This window comes from Betta splendens, chromosome 3 (assembly GCF_900634795.4).
Source record: "Betta splendens chromosome 3, fBetSpl5.4, whole genome shotgun sequence".
Taxonomy (NCBI): domain Eukaryota; kingdom Metazoa; phylum Chordata; class Actinopteri; order Anabantiformes; family Osphronemidae; genus Betta; species Betta splendens.
The window spans coordinates 6,814,660-6,838,583 of NC_040883.2; the positions used below are offsets into that span (position 1 = coordinate 6,814,660).

General features: G+C 44.7%; 1 protein-coding gene and 1 long non-coding RNA gene across 4 annotated transcripts; one reads left to right on the forward strand and one right to left on the reverse strand.

Moving 5' to 3' along the window:
- On the forward strand, positions 1–18,932 carry LOC114852045 (solute carrier organic anion transporter family member 3A1-like). Of its 2 annotated transcripts, XM_029144080.3 has the most exons (10): positions 4–563; positions 1,984–2,443; positions 9,896–9,994; positions 10,072–10,341; positions 10,430–10,594; positions 10,786–10,984; positions 13,580–13,715; positions 13,806–13,978; positions 14,589–14,653; positions 14,968–18,932. In XM_029144080.3, the coding sequence occupies exons 1-10, from the start codon at positions 405–407 to the stop codon at positions 15,342–15,344; spliced, it is 2,103 nt and encodes a 700-aa protein (XP_028999913.1). In that variant the 5' UTR covers positions 4–404; the 3' UTR covers positions 15,345–18,932. The 2 variants fall into 2 exon arrangements, with proteins under 2 accessions (XP_028999912.1, XP_028999913.1); XM_029144079.3 differs by having other exon boundaries at positions 1–563; positions 13,580–13,978.
- LOC121202112 (uncharacterized) lies at positions 12,664–22,775 on the reverse strand. Of its 2 annotated transcripts, XR_008694152.1 has the most exons (4): positions 22,573–22,775; positions 14,225–14,291; positions 13,683–13,970; positions 12,664–13,217 (listed from the first exon to the last, which is right to left on the reverse strand). It is a non-coding gene; the product is annotated as an uncharacterized LOC121202112 (long non-coding RNA). The 2 variants fall into 2 exon arrangements; XR_008694151.1 differs by lacking the exon at positions 14,225–14,291 and having other exon boundaries at positions 22,573–22,765.
- Between the last annotated feature and the right edge of the window lie 1,149 nt (positions 22,776–23,924).

Here is a 23,924-nt window from a genome sequence, read left to right on the forward strand (position 1 = left end):
AAAACGCAGCGCCGTCCGTCAGGCGCGGAGCTGCGGACTGAAACCGGGCTGAGGATCCGCAACCAGTCGGCACCGGTGTCTCGTCACGGCGGATGCGTAGGGACGGCGTGCCGTAGTTCGTCCGCCGGTAACGTCACTATCGCACGTGCGTAGCCTACGTATTTAAATGCGATGTCGCTGATACGCGCTGGCCGGACACGCGATGATGAGAGGTCGCTGACGGACCGTGCGTAACGCTGAGTGGACGGCGGTAGCTCTCGCGCGCCGCACATCGCAACGCCGGCCGCCCGTCGCCTCGCAGGGCCCCGCGCGCGCTCCGCAGTGCAGCTCGCCCACCGTCACCAGATGCTCCGCGCCGGGCCGAACCCGTTCAGTTTCATGCCGACCGGAGCCTGAGCCGAAGGATGCAGGTTAAAAACCAGATCTGCACCGAGGCGAGCAGCGCCGACGAGCAGGAGCAGGACGACAGCCAGAAGAAGACGTCGTGCTTCTCCAACATCAAGATCTTCCTGGTGTCGGAATGCGCGCTCATGTTGGCACAGGGCACCGTGGGCGCCTATCTGGTGAGTCTCCGCGCACACGCGCCGCGCACGCGCACCGCGTTGACCGCCGCACGTCGGTAAACAGACCGCAGGTCGCGTCGCGTTAGCGCAGCGCCGGCAAATGCGGCGTCCGCGCCGCTGCGGCTCATGGTCGATGGGCTCCGATCGAACGGCGATAATCGCGTCCTCCGGTAACCGCGGTGGACGCGGTGCACTCCCTGATCGATGAGTCGCTGCGTATCACCCATTAGGGCCTTTGCACCATCGGCGTGACACGACGCGCGTCACAGCGGTCGGAAGCTCCACGTGTTGTTGGGGCCGCGCAGTTGCACGTATTGATAGTCGGCCGCAGAGCAGGATGCGCGTCCATCACGGAGACGACTGCTCTGTGCCGGTAACGGAGGAGGCCTTTGACACCGGAGGACACGGGCCCGGTGGAGAATGACGCCATCACCACAACAGAAACGAAACGCTCCCATTGAGCCCAGTGGGGAGTTGAATCAGCTTAAAGTAGGGAGGAGGGAGTGATTGTGTACAGAGACCGAGCCCTTTATCCACAGCAGCTGATATTTTATTTATGATCTGACACTAGACGTGGACTAATCGCCGTTAACATATAAATAAGAATCTACTGCAAAACAAAAAGTTCTAACATCCACTTTTCTAGCGTTGTCCATTTTCTGTCCTCATCCTTTTAGTCTCGGTTCTCGTTCACAGCCACTGATACAGTATTCGCACAACAACATCACATTAAAATGAAACCGTTTGTAACCGGACGTCTGAGACGTCTGAACCCTGAATTGGTCTGTGCTCAGCACTGATACGCTAAAGGTCACTTGTTACCTGAAACTCTACAATAACATTAGTTATTGTTTGTAGATTGTATTATTTTATTTGTCTTTTACTGGAGTAGGTTGGATACAAAAATGTAAATGTGGTATAAAATGGCTGAAGTTAAAGCCCATCTATACTGTAAATCCTCAGGCTCGTCTACTGTGGATGTGGTGACACACGTCTGCACCCACAAAGCAAGACACTGTATGAATTAAAGCGCTGTAATAATTCTAGATGAGCAGTGGACAGGAAATACTGTAGAATCATAGCAATTCATTTGTTTGGTGATAAACACGACAGCAGGACGCTGATGATTGTCATTTACAAGAGCAGAGCCAAATCCCGAACAAACCTTGAATGAGGCCCATATTCAAGGTTAAATCGTCCGATGAGTTAGAATTAATGAAGGTTATTATTAATCCTCCGGCCGGTTCGTAGCTCTTCGTAGCAATTCGAGCGGCAGCTGCAGCGTTCTCGCCCGAAGCCGCGCACACGTCGCGTTTCCCTCAGGTGCCCGTCGCACACTGCTTTGGGAGGAGGGGGGGGGGGGCGTTGGATGAAGCCTGCGGCGCCCCCGGTGACGGCGGCCCTGTCTCTGCCCCCGCAGGTGAGCGTTCTGACCACGCTGGAGCGACGCTTCAACCTCCAGAGCGCCGACGTCGGCGTCATCGCCAGCAGCTTCGAAATCGGCAACCTGGCGCTCATCCTGTTCGTCAGCTACTTCGGCGCCAGGGCGCACAGGCCGCGCCTCATCGGCTTCGGCGGCATTGTGATGGCGCTGGGGGCGCTGCTGTCGGCGCTGCCGGAGTTCCTGACCCATCAGTACGAGTATGAGGCGGGGGAGGCGTGGCACGCTGACGAGGTCAGGGATGTCTGCTCCAACAACTCCAGGTCAGAAACGCTAGACTCTGGGTTTAAATGTGGCAACCGAGCCAACACCAACATGATGTACCTTCTGCTGATCGGGGCCCAGGTTCTTCTGGGCATCGGAGCCACGCCTGTGCAGCCTCTCGGCGTGTCCTACATCGATGACCATGTCCACAAAAAGGACTCCTCCTTGTACATAGGTAAGTCCCCCGGAGCAGCCGGGCGTCCGGGCGCGTTTTACTGCCGCCAAAAGCCCCGCTGGCCGCGCCGCCGTGGCCCACGGGACGCTCCCCGTGGGTTAAAAGCTTGTTAATAGGCCGCAAAAAGCCACACGCCACTCATCTAGTGATGAATGAGGTTTGCTATTAAATTATTGACATTACGGACGAAGGAAGCAGCAGAAGAAGCGGCGTCATCGACCGGACTGAGGACTAACAGCACCGTCGCCTTAGTGCTGCGACCACTTGAATCCGTCCCAACAACAAACGAGTCCTTGAACTAAACCAGCCACAGTTTGATTATTTAACGGACTTGTAATTGCAGCGAGCTGGAAGTAATAAGAAACAAAGGTCGAGCGCACAGTAAAACCTGGGCACTTACAATATCCATCAAAGAAAATGAGACAATTATGTAACCATAATTGAAGCATGACAGTGACATTAATCTTTCATGTGTGCTACAGGAAATGATCATCTGTCCCTAACGAGCGAGGAATACAGTATTATATTAGACGAAACTTTATTACGGAGATAATCTTCATCCAATCATAATTAGTCGTGACTAGTTGGACGGAGGGTCATCGATGCTCGTGATGCAGGTGCAGGGAGATGACGGGAAGCTGCGGCAGGTTGCTCGGATGCAGCAGGAATGGATCTAATTGGAAAAGCATAAAGGTGGAACAACAAGTCAATACGGAGTAATTTATAATTTAAAAGTCTGCCTTCTGTTAGCTAAGTGCTTCCACAGAAATCAGCCGTTAGTCAGCAAGTCTGGGAATGAGATGTCTTTGTAGATTTACTATAAATGGCCTTTCTGATGATGAGCCATTATCCACCGCAGCCGCTGCATAGCTTCAAATGCAAAACATGCGATTATGTAAAGAATCTCATTCACAGACCTGGTCAAAGTGTGTGCGTGTGCGTGCGTGTGTGTTGTGGTCAAATTGTTGCTGCCTTAATAGATAGAATAAAAATGTTTAAATAAATCCTGGTGTCACTGAGTTACACATCAAACAACATATATGATGAATCGTCATTTTTCGTTCTATTGCTGTAGAAGGACTGTAGAAGGACAGTTTTACACTATGATTGGAAGCAAAGATGGCAAACGCTCCTGCGCCGTAAAAGCTCTTCCAGCGTGTTTCCATTCCATATTTCCGGGGGATGCACAGTATTGACCTGTCTCGACCAGATAATGAGTTTTGGACAGTGGATGGAAACATCTCTGCCTGTCAAGCATGTTAGTCGTGTGTGATGGGATGTACAGTAGATTTCAATCAATAAATGGTCTCTACTGCCTTTCACACTGCACGCTGTCCAGTGGCTCATTTATGCCTGGCAGAAACAGATATTACTCAAATGCCTATGACTTTACTCATGGTTGTGTTGTCCTGCTTGTCTCATCAGCAACCTGCTAGTAACAGTTCTTCATCAGATCAGAACCATAATAAGAGATGATCTACATTGCTACAGTATTGGATGCAGGAGACTCCTGCTTGTCTCATCAGCAACCTGCTAGTAACAGTTCTTCATCAGATCAGAACCATAATAAGAGATGATCATAATTACATTAAACAGCGCTACAGTTTATCTGGATGCAGGAGACACGTGCAGCTTGTTGAGATTGAAAGACGCTTCTCCTCCGTTCTTCTCCTTTTTCCACTCACTCCTCCTCGGAGCCTCCCGCTCTGCGTGTGGCTGGCCGTCCTCGTCCGAGCTGGCGCTTCGGTGCAGACCTCTTGCATGGTGAGAGGGCCTGCGGTTTGTTCTGTACACGCTTTGATCTGTACAGTGTGTGCTAGCAGCTCTCTGAGCGGAGGAGAGGAGAGATGGACAGAGGATGGAGGAGAGAAAGGAGGACAAACGAGGCTAATTCTGCAAACAGGAGCCCACCCTACCGCATGCTCCACTAGACACCAACTGCTGTCAGTGATATTTCTATCTTAACTTAGTGTTTATTTATTTTGCCTAATTGGATATAGCAATTTCATATATATTTATCTTTACGTTACCCTATACAATATATTTTGTTATAGGTACTGTATGTAAAAGTACAAGGTATAAAATTATTTTTTAAACAATTTTGCTTCTTCCTGAGTTTGAATACTTGGAACGTGGAATTTGCTTTTTGATTACCTTGAAAATGTACATATTCTCCCCTATTTTAAGAAAATACACACAAAGGTTCAAATACAGTATAACATGTCATTTTCTCAACAAGTGTTGAGAAACACTTTTTTGAGAAACATGTTTATCAGGTTCACACTGACTGTCTAGCAGGCTGACGTTGTGGGATGTGCTAGTTTCTACGTAAACATTGTGAATGGGGAACTTTAAGTTATTGAGAGGTTTCCTTCAGACCTACAGACGTGGACCTGGCGTTGGGGTTGACTTTAAGCCAACAGATTGCCAGAGTTATAATAGCTGTGATTTTAGACTTTTGCCTGTAAGTATGACTGTGATTGTGTTTGTCTGTTTGTGTTAGTCCAGTGATGGACGAGATCTGACAGTCTAGTCAGTCAACCAAGGACATACTGCATCTTAAATACATTCCTTGAAGAAGAGGAAAGCAGAATTTTTCCAACAATGAGTCATTTGTTTTTTTTCGCTTGGTGCTGTTTTAGCGTCGTACTGTGTTTTAGACTGAATTCCTACTTCTGGTCCATTACGTGTTTCTTTCCAACCCTCGCCCGTGCCTCTTCATAGTCTGGTAATCGCTTCCCCAGCCCCCTCTCTGTTTTCTGTTTTTGCTCAATGTCGATCGCCATGGTTACCTCCTCCAGTGTTACTGCTGGGTCATCTGTTGTAGCTTGGTAATTGAATGGAGCCCGTTTTTTTTTTTTTTTTTTTTTTTTCTCTTTTAATACTAAACATACATGTTATGTGGCGCCTGCAGCGTCTCCGCTGCGCCTCCCTTTTTCTCCTTGACGTTGTTTGATGAGGCCGACCTCTGAATAAACAATGGCATTTGGACGAAAACTCTTCAATAATGCAACGTGACAAACAGGCGGTGCACAGTTGTTTCTGCAAAGATCAAACTGGACGATTAAATATTCAAAGAGCCCTTATGCATTCACAAACCACATGATAGAAGGACAGGCAGGTGTTATACTGTAGCCATCGCCCCCCCCCCCCCACATCAACACTGCCTGAATAAGAGGCTGAAAATCCGGTGATACTCGGGAACAAACACTTACGTTGTCATGACCATCTCCCAGCATGCATCTGTCCTGTCCTGTTCTTTCTAGAGTATAGGAGCATATAGGCTTTCTAGGATGCGTGTGGGGGCGTATGCATGCGCTCATTCACTCTGAGCAACACGTCAGACTGCAGACTGACACAATTAACGAAGGCTTTTTACCGCTACCTGTCCCTCTGATCCTCGCTTGTGTCTGATGACAGCTACGATAATGGAACAGAAATTGCAGTGATGCAGCAGTGCAGCACCAGCAGTAAAGTGTGGGATCTGCAGGATGAAACGGGCCCCGAGTGTTCGGGGCTGGTCTTTAGCAGCTCTGTGAGGCTGTACTCAGGCACAGCTGTGCTTTGAGCTAAGGGCTGCAACACACGCTGCTTTTAACAGATACGTGTGTGTGTGTGTGTGTGTGTGTGTGTGTGTGTGTGTGTGTGTGTGTGTGTGTGTGTGTGTGTGTGTGTGTGTGTGTGTGTGTGTGTGTGTGTGTGTGTGTGTGCGCAGCGTTCGCACTCCGGCACCTCTGGCCGCCTGGTGATTGAAGATGAAACGTTGTGCGATCACTAACCTTTAGTAATCATGTTTTATCTCATATGAACCATGTCTGCGCTTTATACTACAGTGTACTGTACGTGGATAAGTGGGAAGTCGTGACCTTGAAGTTCAAGGTTCATCATCTGAGGACCATAAACGTTTGATACAATTGTATCTAGGCACTGGATTGTTGGATGCAATAATTATTGGCTTATTTTATTAGAAACGCTGGAACAATACCTTAAAGCGTGATTAGACTTCGTGCAGTACAGGAAGCAGCTGTAGCTCATGGATAGCGTGACCTGAATTGGTATTACATGTATCTGAGTGCTTTGGCTGCTGTGTATGATTCTCTGTATGATGGAGCGGTGACGTGTCCAGGGTCAGTGACAGCTGCCATTGGCTCCAGCACCTCTGTGACCCTTATGGTGCGGCAACCCAGGCATCCACCCATGCAAAAGGTGGTGCGGAAGGTGGAAGAGCGGCCCGCTATGGTTGGGCTGCACAGGCAGCACAGGAACCTACAGTGCAACAGCAAAAGAGCAGCCTCTGGAGCCGCAGGGGTCCAGCTCTGCTGCCACTGGATACGCGTCTCCCTCCCCGCATTATATCGCCGCCTCTATTCATCACTATCATGCGTGTAATGAAGCTCTGTGAGGCTGAAAGTCAGCAGTCCACTGCACCAAAATGTTTTTACTCCAGCGGAGTTATTACTCTTCCGCCGTTGGGCAGCGGAGGAAGGAACGGACACTGACTCAGCACACGCTGTCCATTCAGACCCGGCCAGGTTGTTTTATATGTGCACCTTTCAGGAGCGTCTTGGCTACGGATGCACTGCCAGTGATTAAAGCGTGCTATAATGTGAGGCTGAGTGAGACATTATTCACATCCAGGCACTGTGGCCAGGTAGGAGAGCGGTGCCTCGTATGACCTTGGCTTTGTCGCATTCATTATTGCTGCTTGCAGACAACGGGAACGCGTCTTTATTTGGGCCTGAGCGTTTGATTGTAACATCATATATTTTGAGACAAAATTTATATCTGATTTTCATTATAATCATATTCATGTACAGTAGTACTGCATTTATAATATAATCAATGCTTTTTTATTCTTAATAATGGCTAATACTGGTTTTAATGCATTTCATGTTAATTTTAGATACAAATCAAATCATCCACAAGCTCTGAATGGAGCTTTCTGCTTCCACATGTCTGCGTCCCATGACAATGTCTCAGTTGTCTGGCACCCAGAGTTTATGTGACAGATGTGAAAATGTGTGAAAGGAATGAAGGAAAGAACATGTAAAAACAACAACTTCAGAGCTCTGTAATTATCGGTAATTTGTTGTAGTTGAGCTGTGTACTTGTTGGCCTTAGATAACGTTTGTCACGCCTTTGCTTTAATATACGTTGGAATCGTTTTTTTGCTGTTGTATTGTTGCGAATAAATTCTTTTTTTTTCTTATCTGACTGAAAACCATCATAAAAACCCCCGAAGATGAGAAAGAATTGTGTTAGAACGTTTAAATGACAAAAAACGTGAAATGATGAATTATATTTTTTTGTATCCTGTTATTAATATTGTATTAGTCTGCAAATATAAACACTGTGTGTACAATCATTAGGTTTGGTTATTCTAGAGTGCTCTTGGTCAATCCAAACTGTTAACAAACCCTCAAACCTGAACACTCTAGGGGAATATCTACAAGTAGGCAACTATTAGTGTGCAGAATTATTATTATTATTATGATCGGGTCAGAATCAACCTTTTATGCAACCACAGCCTCCCAGACACTGTTCAGGGTAAACAGTGAAGGTAAAAAAGGGTTTCAGCCTTCATGACCTTGGCCACGTCTCAGAAGTGAACACCTCGTGCTTCTTGACACTCCGGTCGGTTGCAGCTGTGGAATATGGAGGATAATGGGTTCCTTGTAGCTTCATGTTTGATTCTTCTCAGATCTTTGGCGGTTAATTTGCTTCTCGGGACGTTTCTTGCGACCCTGTTGACTATTTGCTACAAAACGTTTGATGTTTTTGTGATCACGCGTTGTGAAATCCCTGTGAAACAATTTCTGACTTTTCAGTGTCAGTGAAATCTCTTTTTTGTACAGGAAAAGAATCAATACACGTCACCTGATATGCATTAAGTTCAATAAGCATTTAAATTTACACAGCTTGGATTTGGAAATTATGGATAAAGTGATGATACAGTCAAAATAATCACTTGCCTACTAGTTATCCACAGTGTCTAACACTACATCTGTTCAAATAAATACATTTAATTACAATAACGATATTTGCACTATTTGCAAAACTAAATATTAACTATTAACTTAATTTTTAGATTATTCTCAGAAAACAGAAGACAAATATGCTATGTATATAGTATATGTTGTTTTTTGTTATAGGTTTTCTCCTCCCTCACTGCTTATTGCTGCTGTTGTCGTCAGCTGTTTCCCTGCGAAGGCCACCCCACTCTGTCATTCTAGTGTTTAGTGAGCACAGCTAACTTTAGAGAATGTGGAGCTGCGGTGTAGTGCAGATGGGTTTGGCCGGAACCCAGTGTTTTATGCAGGTTCACTGCCGTGTGTGTGTGTGTGTGTGTGTGTGTGTGTGTGTGTGTGTGTGTGTGTGTGTGTGTGTGTGTGTGTGTGTGCGTGTGTGCGTGTGTGCGTGTGTGCGTGCGCGTGTGCGCGCGTGCGCGCGTGCCAGCCAGTGCAACATGCATTATAGATTAGTTGTCTTGTTCTGTGTTTGTCTGTGATTTGACCCTTATTGGAGTCAGAGCAGGAAACAGAAGGTGTTTTTTGTTGGTGATGGCTCAGTTGTTTGTCACCTGACTTCAACCTTAATGGGATCAGTGACTGTGCCCAAATGATTATAATGCATCCAGCCTCGCTACACATTGTTGCAAAGTGGTACCAATTCCCCTTCCTTTATTTTTAATAGTGTGGTAAAAGCAGCTTTCTACTAACTAAGTATAGCCTCATTAAAAAAAAACATACAGAAGAAATTTCAGTTTAAATTCATTAAACGCTTTCTTGCCTAAAAAGTCTCCTATTTCTTGCAGTTTACCTGAAGAAAACTAACTAAAACAAAACCAATTTGTTTAAAATTGTCAGAAAAAATTCTGTGTTTCTAATTATTTTTATATGTGAATAATTCATGACACAACATGAAACATTAATGCATCATTCAAATGTCAGATTAATTAGTTGTGATGATCACGGCCCTAATCATTTTGTCCTGTCAGGAGGGAGCAGCTTTATTTAGCAGTGAAGGAAGGCTGACGTTCCTACAACAAACAGTCTGCTGCCTATTGGAAAAACCAGGCATTGGCCAGAAAGGCAACCAGGGATGCTGTCAGTGACTCCTGCTTTATCTGTTCTTACTTTAGGAGTTTATCTGCTGCTTGATTATTTTTGACTGCTGTAAGCGATCTGATAAAATCAGTTGCATACTTAAACACCAGACTATTCTGAGGTAGAAAGCTTCATGTGTATTCATTTTTACACACTTTAGTCTTATACTCTGCTGCCCTCTGGTGGCAGATACAGCGAAATGCACATACTCCACATACAGTGCGTGTGTATCTTATTCTGCAGCATCTCAGCAAAACCTTTAAACTCTTTCAAATAAATGCCGCTAACACTGACATATTGCAGCCATGATGAATTACCTTGTGTTGTGTTTCTCCTTGTCTTGCAGGCATTTTATTTTCCACACTTGTGTTTGGCCCAGCCTGTGGCTTCATCCTAGGTTCTATCTGTACCAAAGTCTACGTTGATGCTGTTTTCATCGACACCAGTGAGTATGTTCCCCGTGTTTTGACGGACTCTGCAGTGTCCACACGCTCACAGGTGTGACTTCCCCTCCGTCGTCAGGTAAACTGGACATCACCCCAGATGACCCCCGCTGGATTGGGGCGTGGTGGGCCGGGTTCCTCCTCTGCAGTGCCTTACTCTTCCTGTCGGCCCTGTTCATGTTCGGCTTCCCCCAGGCCCTGGACGAGCAGGACATGGACGGCGGGGCGGAGAGTGAGCAGTCCATGCTGCCTTCCTCCCTGAGCCTGGACCTTCAGGACACTAAAGCCAACGGCGCCGTTCACGGCTTTGACATGAACAGCGGACTTTCGGTCTGCGAGCATCTGAGAGGTGAGGGGCAATAGGGGTGCTGGGAGCGTCCGGGAGTGTGGAGAAGTCAAGCTACCTATTTACCGTGTTGTCCTTTCTTTCCACCCAGTAATCCCTCGGGTAACCAGGCACCTACTCTCCAATCCGGTATTTAGCTGCATCACGCTGGCCGCCTGCATGGAGATCGCTGTGGTTGCTGGTTTCGCTGCCTTTCTAGGAAAATACCTGGAGCAGCAGTTCAACCTCACCACGTCCTCGGCCAATCAGCTGCTAGGTGGGCGGGTCAATAACCTCTGCTTTATGTCTCTATGGCTTTTTTTTCTTTGGCGTTTTACACTGATGGAGTTTTATTCTTTGAAATACTGTGAGATAGCAGAAGAACCAGTTTGCACTAAACAAGCATTACATAGAAAATGCAGGTAAAATCCTTGTGAAATGTGAACGTGCTCGTGCATCCCCACCCAGGTATGACCGCTATACCCTGCGCCTGTCTGGGGATCTTCCTCGGGGGGCTGCTGGTGAAGAAGCTGAACCTGTCTGCACTGGGAGCAGTCCGCATGGCCATGCTGGTCAACCTGGTCTCCACTGCCTGCTACGTCTCCTTTCTCTTCTTGGGCTGTGACAACGGGCCTGTCGCTGGGATTACTGTGGCCTACACCAACGAGTGAGTGTCATATCCTCAGGACAAGGAGTCGTTTCTATTTGAGAAACCAATTTGATAAAATAGAAAAACTTTATTGAAAGTTTGTTGAATCGCATTGTACTATGACACTATTTTGATCACATGTTGAACTGTACTAAGACATGATTTTTTATCTCATACAGACTATGGGGCTTTTTATCACATACTATACTAAGGCATGTTTTTTCCAATGTAGTATAGTATGGCACTATTTTCATCACACATCTTGCTAAGGCATGTTTTTTTGTTACATACTGTACTTGGACATTTTTTAGAGCTGTCAGTTCCTGAGGCATATTTTTGATGAAATACTCTCTGTGATAATAGAACATGTCATTGTATAAAAACATGCAGAAGTCAGGGTTCAAACCTGAGGCTCTCGATTCTTAGCTTAGATTAACCATTGAACAACAGTATCATTCTCTATCAAACCTATTTTTTCTGTCATAATAAAATATATTATTCTTTAGAAAAAAATGGCCAAGCCAGGATTTGGACCCAGGGCTGTTGCTTCTTTTTCAGTAGCCTCACAATTGAGCAACAGGAGCATTCTCCAGCGTCCCTGTATCTGAACAAACCTCATATGTTGTGTTACATTAAAACACATGACTGTATAAAAGATGCACAAACCAGTAGTTGATCCCAGGGCTGTCAGTTCCTAGTTCAGTAGCCGGCACCATGGAGCCACAACACATGTCTCTATCTTGGCTCTGTCCGATATACAGTATATCCTTTGATGTGATTGTAAGTGGTTAAAAAAGATTCATAGTAGAGTATGTGATGAAAATAGTGTCATAGTTTAGTATGTCGTTAAAAACATGTCTTTGTATAGTTTGTAGTCAAAATAGTGTCATAGTATATTATGCTGTGAAAAACGTGTGTTAGTGCAGTATGTGGTAAAAACATTTCTTAGTATAATATGTCAGGGAAAAAAGTCATAATAGTAATTTAACTTATAACACTCCACAAAACACAAAAATATCTAAAAATATCTATATAGTACTTAATAGTACAGTGTGTCATTAAAACAATGCCTTAGTATATGTTTTTTATTATAAAAGTACTTAGTATATATACAGTAGTATGTGTCATGAATGTTGTTAAAAACACCTTAGTACAGTATTATAGTAAAATTGTCCTGTAGTATAGGGTTTCATCTAAAACATGACTTAGTGTAGTATGTGTTGAAAAAAGTGTCATAATATAGTATGTTTTTAAACCATGTCTTATAGTATATTGTCAAAAATGTCATGTAGCAGGGTGCGTAATCCAAAACAACTGTGTATGTGGTTAAAAAAAAGTAAACTACGGACGATCTCAAAAAACACTCCTCAGGATAGTGTGTTGTCAAAAAAGTCATGTAGGATTGTAGTTCATAAAATGACACCTTAGTTTCTAAGAGTTCTTTTGGACCCAGGGAAAACCACGTTGTAGAGGGGAAACACAATACTTTAATACACGCTAACAAAAAACCCAGATTAAATTACAGTAAGAACTTCTCTACATGAAAAAAGTCACAGATTTACAACTCAAGACCCACATAACATGACTTCACAAACACAAGGTTATTCAAAGAGCATGGCTTAATGGCTCGAAGATGACTTTAGCACTGTCTAATCCTCTAACATGACTCTCTCTAACGTGGCTTTTGTGGCTAATAATAATAAAAAATAATAATAATAATAGAACTTTATTGATTCCACAATGACTCTTTTTACTCTCTTTTATTTTTACCCGTCCACTGAGGGGAGCAGTGGGCAGCCACAGTGCGGCGCCCGTGTGCAGTGTCTTACTCAAGTGCTCTGGTGGACCTTCCACTCAGGGACCAGGCACCTTCCACTCCCTAAGACAACGCTCTACTAACTGAGCCACCACAGATCACAGTTAACACACTGAATGGAAAGGACAAAACAAAAAAAAAGGATTCAAGTAAGAATTCAATGACCACAGGGTCTTGAAGTAGGATATGAAGTAGGGTATAAGTACAAAGGCCCAGGTGAGGGGAGAGACTCAGTCAGGATGCAGACGGTCCCCAGCAATCACCAGTGTGAGTCCAGACTGGGCAGGCGGAGGGAGGACCGGCAGCAGGGTCCAAACCAAACAGAAGGTCCAGCGTGTGGAACCCGAACAACATACATGGGTTGTCTCCAGTGATTGTCCGGGTCACTCCTGTGGCTGCAGGGATGAGACTCTGCTGGAGTGGGTGGTCCTTCCTCTGTAAAAGAAAAAGCTAAGATTTACCGCACAGCTGAACTCAACCCTGTGCTGAAGCCAAAAAAGCCGGTAACTCAAACAGAATGGCTCAACGTGGCGAGAGAGGAATGTGGCTTAAACGTGACTTCTACCTTGGTTTTAACACTGTCATGTGACAGAGGCATTACCGTTAAATGTTCAATAAGGAACTGAGAGCATATATTATTTATAACGACCAATGTAACCAGCTTTGTAAAAACAAACAGGTCTACGCAGCTATGAAGAGCACATTTACCATAATATGCATTAGATATTTACCCACTGAATATTCTATTTGGACATCTCATCATAGAAGCGGCATATTATTGTCAATCTGCCCCGCAGGACGCTGCAGTCGTGGCGGCAGCCGGAGTCGCCGTGCATCAGCAACTGCAACTGCTACACGGCATCCGTGAGCCCCGTCTGCGGTTCCAACGGAGTCACCTACCTCTCGGCCTGCTTCGCCGGCTGCACCACACCAGTGAGTGGGTGGAGAGCGCATTGCAGGCTGGCCACTGAGCGGAGGCGCGGCAGTGACCCAACTCTGCTCCGCTCCTTGTCTTTGCACCAGAACCTGACCGGCTGCTCGTGCGTGTCCAGCAGCAGCGAGGACGCAGTGGCTTTACCAGGAAAGTGTCCCACGCCGGGCTGTCAGCAGGCCTTCCTCACCTTCCTGTGTGTCATCTGTTTGTGCAGCATGATTGGAGCCATGGCCCAGACCCCCTCCGTTATCATCCTGATCAGGTATGAGAAAAATATGAAGCGCAATATATTAAAATAATACAACAAAAATATCCAATACAGTATAAAAAAATTGGGTTCATGCAGAAACTCTGTATCTAAAGGATGCATGACCAGTTGACCTAAATTGGTAAACGATACACAATCCCAGCATGCCATTAGAACAAACAACTCATTTTGCAGATAATGTGCAAATATTTTCAAGTTAAGGAACACTTTTGTCTATTTAAAAACAAATTTATATTCTACCTTATCACAAGACCTGCTGTTACACATACGCTCCACCGGAGGGAGCTCTTGGCATTTCCCATTTGTCCTATGGAACATAGGGGAATCTAATGTCACACAGCGACAATAGCATTATGAGGATATGTTTTATACACACAGGATAGAAAAGATGTAAAGGTGTGTGGTACCAGTACGATTAGTTACCATTTCAATTACTGCTTCAAACTAATTAAAGAGTAAGGTTTAGTAAAGATTAAACGAATGGCTCCTTCCAGTTGTTAGAAGCTACTTCAGTGATAAAAACTAATAGATTCTAAAACCGACGTGTGGTGAAATCTTTTTTTTTTTTTACTTTTACTTTACTGATTGTGATTTTCTGCTTCAGGACCGTGAGCCCCGAGCTTAAATCCTACGCCCTGGGCGTCCTCTTCCTGCTCCTGAGGCTGATTGGTAAGACCGTAAACCCACCTATTTGATTAGTTTAATTCACAGCAGGTACTAGTCTGCCCTTCTCTACTCGTTCACACTCCTCGCCTTGTTGCCGTGTGGGTGCGAGCCGCCGCCGCCGCCGCCGCCGCCGCCGCTGTCGCCCGGCAGTTTTGTGCCGCGACTTAAGCGTCGCGGCAATTTCTCACCTCGGCTTGAAATGTTGAAATGAACTTCACCGGTTTGTCCGCGTGCATGGAAAGTAAAGCTCCACTCAAGCCGGTAGGCTTTTTGACCCTCTGACCCGCTGTCTTGTCCGCGATCCCCTCGCGCTCCAGGCTTCATCCCTCCCCCCCTGATCTTCGGCACGGGCATCGACTCCACCTGTCTCTTCTGGAGCTCGGTCTGCGGCGAGAAGGGCGCCTGCATGCTGTACGACAACGTGGCCTACAGGCATCTGTATGTCAGCATCGCCATCGTCCTCAAGTCGTCAGCCTTCGTCTTGTACACCACCACATGGCAGTGTCTGAGAAAGAACTACAAGAAATACATCAAGAACGGCGAGGGCTACCTCACGCCCACTGAACTCTTCGCCTCCAATGTGACTCTGGACAATCTGGGCAAGGAGATCACGCAAAACCCAGCCAACAGGACAAAGTTCATATACAACCTCGAGGACCAGGAGATGTGTGACAACATGGAGTCTGTTTTATAAAGGTCTGCACTGACACTGCACGCGGTAGCGGTTCAAATCTGAAGTAGCTTGTTGTTGCAACAGTACGGGAGAACGTCCTCATTCGAAACGTCGAACATGAAATTAATAACAAACGTTACCCAAAAAGCTCCATATGCGCACTGCTTTGGTTTTCATTAGGACAAACAGTATTAGCTTTACGTATACTTGAAACACAGCTGTGTAAAAAAAAAAAAAAAAGCAGGACTCAACTTTATCAATTTGCTTGTTGTTGTGAGAAGGAAGTGATTCTCAGGTCTGATGTCAGATAGAAAGATTTCTATTTACCATGGTTGTTTGCTGTAAGATAACGTTTTATTTGCATCTCCTTAATGGAGAACATACCACTTCAGTTAATTGGAACTTTTTGGACAATGTGACACTACTTGGCAACCCTAAAAAAGTCTAATTAACACATTTGCTTGCTAGTAACTAGTCATTAACGCTAATAACCCCTTATGTTAAAGCTTAACATCCAAAGCTGTCAAGTTTTTTTAGTTTCATCCTTTTGAATAACCCAGATAGAGTTAATAAAAATAATCATGTATAAACTCAATAAATTAGAGTTGAGTCAAAAGTCAAATAATTCGTGTAGATGTTGCAAAATAATTGGGGCTTTTCATATTGACTGTAATAATTAGTCTCCTCCTGTTCTGTATGGTATTTTTAAATATTTGCTGAAGATCGTTAAATCAAATAGTAAATTACAGTGTTTGAGGTTCTGCTACTAGTTTTATGTTTTAGAGCCATTAGTTTTCACATAATTATAAAAACATTTTTTCAGTGCAACCATTCAAACACAATTTACCAGAAAACAAACATGAGGGAGGATGGATGGAGGGGTTACTTCAAACAATCTGCTCACAGATACACGAGTGGAGTGAGTAGCTGAACCTGTGACCTTTCAGTCGCAGGCCTCTCTCTCCAACCCCTGATTTGACCGTAGCGCCGTTACGATTCTGCCAGAAAACACTCATATCCTGGGCAAATGGAGACAAATCCAGAAAAAAATACAGGCTGACTTGATGGTGTAAATCTGCTGCCGGGGATGCAGCCTGCAGCTGTAATGCATGGAAAACGTAGCAACATGATAAATAACAAGCAGAGCGCATTGCAGATATGACTCTCCAGGGTACACGTATGTAGTACAGTACGCGCAGCGTCGGCGGAGACGGTGGGGGGGGGGGGCAACGGCGAAGCTCAGGTGTGTGTGTGTGTGTGTGTGTGTGTGTCGAACGCGTTTCTGGCAGAAGTCAACGCAGAGACGTGATGACTGCGGTGGGCAAGCTGTCAGCAGACACAGCATAGCATGACGCACGGTGTCCAGGCAGAATTAGTCCATTTAAAAGCTTATTGATAGTGCATGCAGAGATAAAACTAAGAATAACTCCGTGTGTCGCTGTGGGGGCCATGGCAATAGTTAAATACATTAACCTAGATGGCCTTCTACTTCTATATTTGTTGATGAAAACGCTCTATAATGCATACTGCATTGTAAACGGATGACTCCTAATCACTCACACTGCAGTGATTGTCTTAATCTGGACCTATTTTACAGTTATTATACTTTTACGGCTATTATACAGTTACGTTTTTGTTAAGGAATTCGATGGGATTCTAATTTCTCGCACCAGTTTACATAGAGTACATGTACATTGAGTTTTCTTTCTGGCTTACTTTGTAAGTATTCAATATGTTTTGTATCAAAAACATGGACCTTTGTCCAGCTACTCTCCACCGCAATAGATTTCACTTCCTTTATGTTCATCCCTTTGAGAATTTAGAGAGAGCGCTGCAGCGTCTCTGTGCAGGAGGAGCCTCTAAGTAGTAGCCTCGCTCGTCACCCTCCATAAATGTTGGTCTTTGTATGAGTTAAACTAATAAGCTTCATGTATTGTTAGGTTTGGCTTTAGATGTGCTCATAGTGGGTTTCCTGGTCCACGGTTTTGTCTTTGTGATAATTATGATAAACCAGCTCTTGCCTGTAGCTTCATGTTTACTGAACACATAAACATCATTTTCTTGTCTCTTGGTAAAAATGCTACTTAGTGTGTCCCCCACAAACTGTTCCTTCGACTCAGTATTGAGCAGCTCGTTGAACCCAACTGTATGCCGATGCTGTTTAAGCATCATAAATAATAAAGAAGGTGTTTATCAAATGGAGAAGACCATTGTAGAGAATGCTTGAGATCGATGGACCTACTGTACATTTAATATAGAGCCATGCCAAACGAGTAGAGACTAGCACAGTATGAAGAGTATAAATACTAATTATTAGGACAGCAGTGACAGAGGTGCTGTTTTCCATAGCTCAACATTTAATCCGATGTGTCAGTGCGCTGACTTCTCTGTAAATAACTGTGCCATTCAAGTGCCATAGAAGTGTTCTGTAACATCCTGCAGATGACTTTGTCTCAATGAGCTGGAGCTCGGAGCTCTTCCAGCTGTATGTAGCCTTTCTGTGACATCCCTTCACTTACTTTCACCATATCACATCATACGCGAGTGTCCCAGAAACACATTACCTACTAAATATTGTATATTGGAACAGAAAAACAGCATTATTTAGGCTCTGTTAATACGTAGAACCTTCTAGTGAAGATATTGTCTAATTTAGATTAATCTGTCTTTCCATTAGTTGAAAAGGTGTTTGCTGCTTCGGTTCGAATAAAAACAACGGCGCACGCGTTGAGCTCCAGCCTGACACTGGTCACTCGATCAGCTAAAGCAGTCCAGTTCCTGAGCAAGAGGAAGCCACGTGTTCCAGGTCTGACTAAAGCGCTGGCAGGTGGAGCAGCACTTGCTTGACCTTGTGCCCGCCCGTGGCAATGGGACTGTTTTTGCCTTGTGATATTTTGCCTTGCGATTAAAAAAAAAAAAAATTACACCTTTTAGAACAGACACTTCTTTTTGGTTGTTTTATTTTTTTTTATCCATTTGTGTCTCTCTTCTCATGCGTTGATCTTGCCTTGCAGTGACGGCAGGTTGACCTTTACAGTGGGTGTTTAATGGCTGATGTACTGACATATGAAGAGTTTACTGCCAAAATGCATCATTTGTGGTTTAAAAAAAAAAAAACGTTCGCGAGGGAGAGTTAAGCTGTAAATATTTTTTTTACCCACTTAGTTTGATAGTTGTTTTTTTTCCCAGGTTATCGCTCTTTGTAGATGACGCATGGTGTTTTGGAAGCAAACTCTTCGTATGCGAATAGGAAATGTCTTGGTTTGAGCCTTTTGCTTGCATGTTGCCTTTAATTACCCTGAAACCATGTGCTAACTATGTTAGTGACAGGTTTAGAGTGGTGTGTATTCAATATGTAAATTTCATGGCTCTTTGCAGGGGACCTTTTAAAGAAAGGGCACTGAAATCATAAATAATATCACCTATATTTTCAAAGCATCACTAAATATTTTTAGATATGCTCTATTGCTTCTTTGGGTTTATTTTTCTTTTAATTTAATTCAAATATTTTTATTTAAAAGCTTTATGTTATGTATAGTCCTCGAAAGATTTTGATCTTCTATGATTGTACGGTTACTGTAAATACATTAAATACCTTTTTGTTTTTAATATGACCTCCTCTTCCTACTTATCAGTGAAAAAACATTCCTGTCAATCCTACAGTAAATCATCTTACAGGAGCACTTCTATTAGGTATCACTACATTTTTTTACAGCATTTATCTTCACAGATGTAGATAATTATGAAAAAGATATTGGCGATGTATCATTTACATGGATGGACTGACCTCTTTATGCTGATGGTTGTTTTTGGTCCTTCAAATTCATGGCATTACATTACATTTCAGTCTAGACTAAAAACTCACCGACAGACCAACAATGCACACATTCAAATTATTAGTAGTTGGCTGGAAACAACTGAATATGTTGGTGGTTTGTAAGTTCTAAGCTTTTTCTTTAGTTCTGTAAAAGAAAGTTTATTTCTCCTCCAGGTTTTGCCTCGTGACCACAAGATACCTACTTTTTTTATTATATATTTCTTCCTACACATGCATTTTGACATATTAAGCTCAGTGACATGTACAGTAGAGCCATGAACGTAGTAAAGAGCTTGTCCAGATAAGGTGACAGGGTCACATTCTTTGGCCCCATCTAAATGCACTGACAGATAAGATAAATCCTGACATCAGTTTAATCGAAATGTGCTTGTGCTCTGCCATGATCTAATTTCCTGTCATCCCAGGCCTCTGGTTATCCACAAGCCTCCCCGCCGAGCTACAAGAGCCAGCGGAGATAATAGCCGGGGTTATGGATTGACCGGTGAATCACCTTGTGCCGCCGCCGTGAGGGGGCGGCGTACGCTTTTTGGGGGCCAGGTCACGGCGTTGTTTCTATGCATGAGGTGGGGCCGGGCGCTCTCCGGTTTCTCGAGTGCAGACGGGGTCTCGCCGGGGCCACGGAGCAGTGAAATGGAAAGCATGCCATTCCCTGTTCCGCTTGATGCCGAGTGACTGTGAGAGGTTGTGTCATGTTCCTTGGCTATTGACTCAATGACTTGGGACTTCACGACAAAAGCCTGAACCCGCGCGGGCTTTCTGCGTGCTGACAGAGAAATGTGTCTTCCACTTGTCTTCACATTGACCCGAGGACTCTTTTGGACTGACGTGTCCACATCCCCAAAGTCTCACCTCCTGAACCCACTTATAACCTTTCCACGACCTCGTCTGTCTCTCACGCTCTGTTAGCCCAGGGTCTGGCTGCTATCGAAACAATTCACTGACACAAACGAATCCTGATATAGCTATGGGTTACCTGTCTGCGGCGGCCGATTCAGCTTCCGCTACATGGATGACATGGCTGAGAAATCAGCCTTATGTGCATCACATTATTCACTGTCACGCCGGGTTGAAAAGTCAAGGCACGGCGTAAAAACAGGCCATTAGCTGGTAGTGAAATGACAGCACAAACGGCTTCAAGGCTGCCTCTGCCCCCGGGTCAATCCAGGAAACAAAATCACCATATGCCCTTCATTTGCTGGGAAAATTACAAGATTTGGACTCACAACACGACATAAATGACGACATATTCCTATTTATGTCGTATGCACAAACATTATTCTGTGTATTTGACTAATGCCTCGTCTTGTGACGTGGCTCTGGCAGCTGACCTGATTCATAGCGAGAATCCCCGCATTGTTAAAAAACAATCTCTGAGCCTGTGACAACGGGCCAATTATCCCTTTCATGCAGAAAAGGTCCATGTGCAAAAGAGGATGTGAATTGCAAATCCAGTTGCAGGCTGTCCTTGCTCTCCTCTGATCTAATAATGTGATCCATCATTTCAGCAGCAACAGCTCTACACCCCCAACATGGAGAAGAATCCCACAGAGGATTAGTATTGAGATGCTTGCATATCCATATGTAGACCTGAGTGGCTGTGTGATCACAAAAACATGTTTACATTAATGTCGCGCCTACTTCCTGTGCATCGACGACGCCTTTCAAATTATTTCCCGATAGTATTTTCTCAGTCTAAACTGTTATTGGCTGTCACTAACCTTTATATAATCCATAAGCATCACCTCAAACCCAGTAAAACTCTTGAATTTCCTGCTTAGCAGTGACACTGCTGGTTGAGGAACGGCCCTGTTGCAGAATCATCCATTACCCTGATGAGCCCACAGCCCCCTAAGCTATGACAGCACCGCCACGCGATGAGCAAGACAGCCGACTGCCACTGTTTGTTCCACTAAAGCATTCATCACACTAATTACCCATGGTGCCAAGCTGCTCCTGGAGCCCGGTGAAGCGGCGGCTGCTCGTTTGGAGCCGAGTTGAGGTAGGGAGAACCTCGGATGAGCCTAAATAGGAGGCTGTCCTCCTTTCTGGCTCTCCTGCACATAATTAACTCGCTGCAACTTGACAAATTGGAATGATGAATCTGGCGTCTATGAATAGATACAAATACGTGATCAATCAAAACACCGGACAGCGTTCTCGGCCTGAGGAAAAGTGCTGCTGTGAAGGACAAAGGAAGCGTGTTTGCTTTGAATGACATTTGGTCCTCTGGTGGAAGAGAGGGAGGCAGGGTTTGTGTCTTTGTTGTGTTTGTGCTGTGGAAATGTAGATGCGAGTCGGTGGTAAGTGGGCGGTGCAGAGAAAAGCTCATCATTTAAATGCCAAATTAAAACCCTCACGCTGTCTCCAGTTTTACAGGACTTCATGCACAACCTGTCTCCAGTCCTTGGGATGAAGCCGTAACATTTTTTCCTGAATGCGCACAGATCCACGACGGCGCTCTCTCTGAATTACAGTCTTTTCTGGCCACCTGACCTTGAAAAGCATCAGGGAAGTGTTTTTTTGCGACGCGTCCAACTGTCCCGTGTCCCTCCTGGCCTTCACAAAGCCGTCTGAACTAATGTTAGACACGGTACACGATGACATCCTAGCAGCTCTTCCCTGCAGTGGTCACAGATCAAGGACAAGGAACCAACTCGCCCTTGACTGACTGAATCCAACCTTCCTCACAGTCACACTACTTTGAGTATGTCACTGACGATCACCAGAGCCCGGGAGGCAAAACTGTGTTAGATGTGGAACTGATCATGATATACAGTATGTTCCACTGTACCTGAGATAAAGGTTTATGCCTCAGCTCACCACAATCAATATTTGAATCAGATCCATTCAACCTGTACTGACAGCTGGTAGTAAAAATGGCCACAATGTACTGTACATTGACCTGTCTCTCTATCTCAGCCACATGACTTATACACATAGACGGTGTATAACACATAAACCAAATGCAGATGATGAAAGCGTTGCAAGCAGGATAAGACTGAAAAATGGCTGCTAAAGGTCAGCAGACCAGCAGATTCCCCCCAGGGAAATAATACAGTTACTAGAGCCGCTCTACTTAAGGCCGGACCAGAACAACAGAATCCCCATACCAGGAAAATATAGTCCAACTTACCAGGCGTACTATAAATAGAAGCAGAGGCCAGACAGACAGACAGGAGGGGGAGAGCGCACATGCACGACCCACAAGTCTGGCTGATATTAATGATGCCTTTAATGAGTACTGAACACAAAGCAAACGGATGTTCACAGACTCTGACTGGACGTGCAGGGACTAACAAATCCAAAAAATCTGGACTGGGATAAACAAAATCACAGTCAGGAGCAGGGGCTAACAAACCAGGGTGTAGCACTGTAAGTACAGGAGAGCAGGACACAGACAAAGTCACTTACCAACCAGTAACCAGAAGTTAGATGGCAACAGGCAACATGGAGGGACACGGAGCCACAGACTGGGTAACAGAGATGTGATGAAACTGATCAAACCAACCAACCTGTAACAGGTGTGAGGAATGACAGTGATTGGACCAGACACAGACAGGAAGTGACATCACAAGTACAAAGAAGACCAAACTGGAACAGAACCCACGGCGCCTCCGGCAGGCCGGGGTTCTGATCTGTCACTGAACGAAAAACAAGCAAAATGCTGATGGTGATTTGTCTCAGAAAGTATAAATATAATTAGTCAAATCTGTTAAATCTAAAATGAAGGTGTGAGCTCAGGTATAAGTCAAGTTAATATGGAATTGATCATTAACTTAAATGATCTACGTGGGTTAATCTTGTGCTAGATAATAAGGTTCTAGTCTGCATGAGGTCAAAGGTTAAGTAGGACTTTGTGTGAGTCCTAATGAGGATCCTAACATTTCACCAGTGTGACTATGTTCACAACTGGGAAGACTGGGATGGCGTGCCATAAGAAACGCAGAGGTGGCCTGTGTGAGTCCGAGCTCAGAGCTCTGGGGTTAGCGAGAGGTGACTGAGGGACCAGCGCTAAGAGGTGAAGCAGAGGCTGTACTACGCTAATCTACAGTAACTGAAAACTATTACTGCTCTCTGGCCAAGATTTGACCCTGCTTAGAGTCTCACAGATTCCAGCTTTGCTTCAATGGCTGCCAGCAAGTAGACAGCCTACCAGACCTGTTTACTGCCTAACATTCATTGCCATGGACATATGGACACTACTTAATGGAGTTCTTATTCATCAAATTAGATTTTTTTTTATAGTATGCTATGGAGAGGGAACCTATGAACATCTCATGTGTTTTATGCTTTACAATAATTTGTAAAGTTGGAAAACAACTTTAGAAATACTGTAAAATGTTGTTCAGCTTCCGAGAATCCTTTAATTTCCTTTCTGAACAACCAGTTTTACTACTTCACTCCTTTTGTGCATTTGGCCCAAACTTTCATACATTTTACCGGTCATGGCCTTCCAAGCAACTCGTGACACTCTCGGGTCTGCATGATCACGGAGGCTCTGCCAAAATACTAGCACCACGGAGCTATGAGCAACAGGCGGCAGTGCAGTTTTAGATCACAACCGCTAATCTCATTAACGCAATGAGCTTACACCACACCCATGCAATCGAAGTTGTAAGAATAGCACCCCGTATTCCTAGAAGCCCGTGTCCTACGTATGCACACCTTAAACCACGATCCCCGTGATATATTCCTACCATCACAATGTTACATTAGATGATCTGGATGTTATTCTTACCTAAACTCAGTCAATTAAAACCATT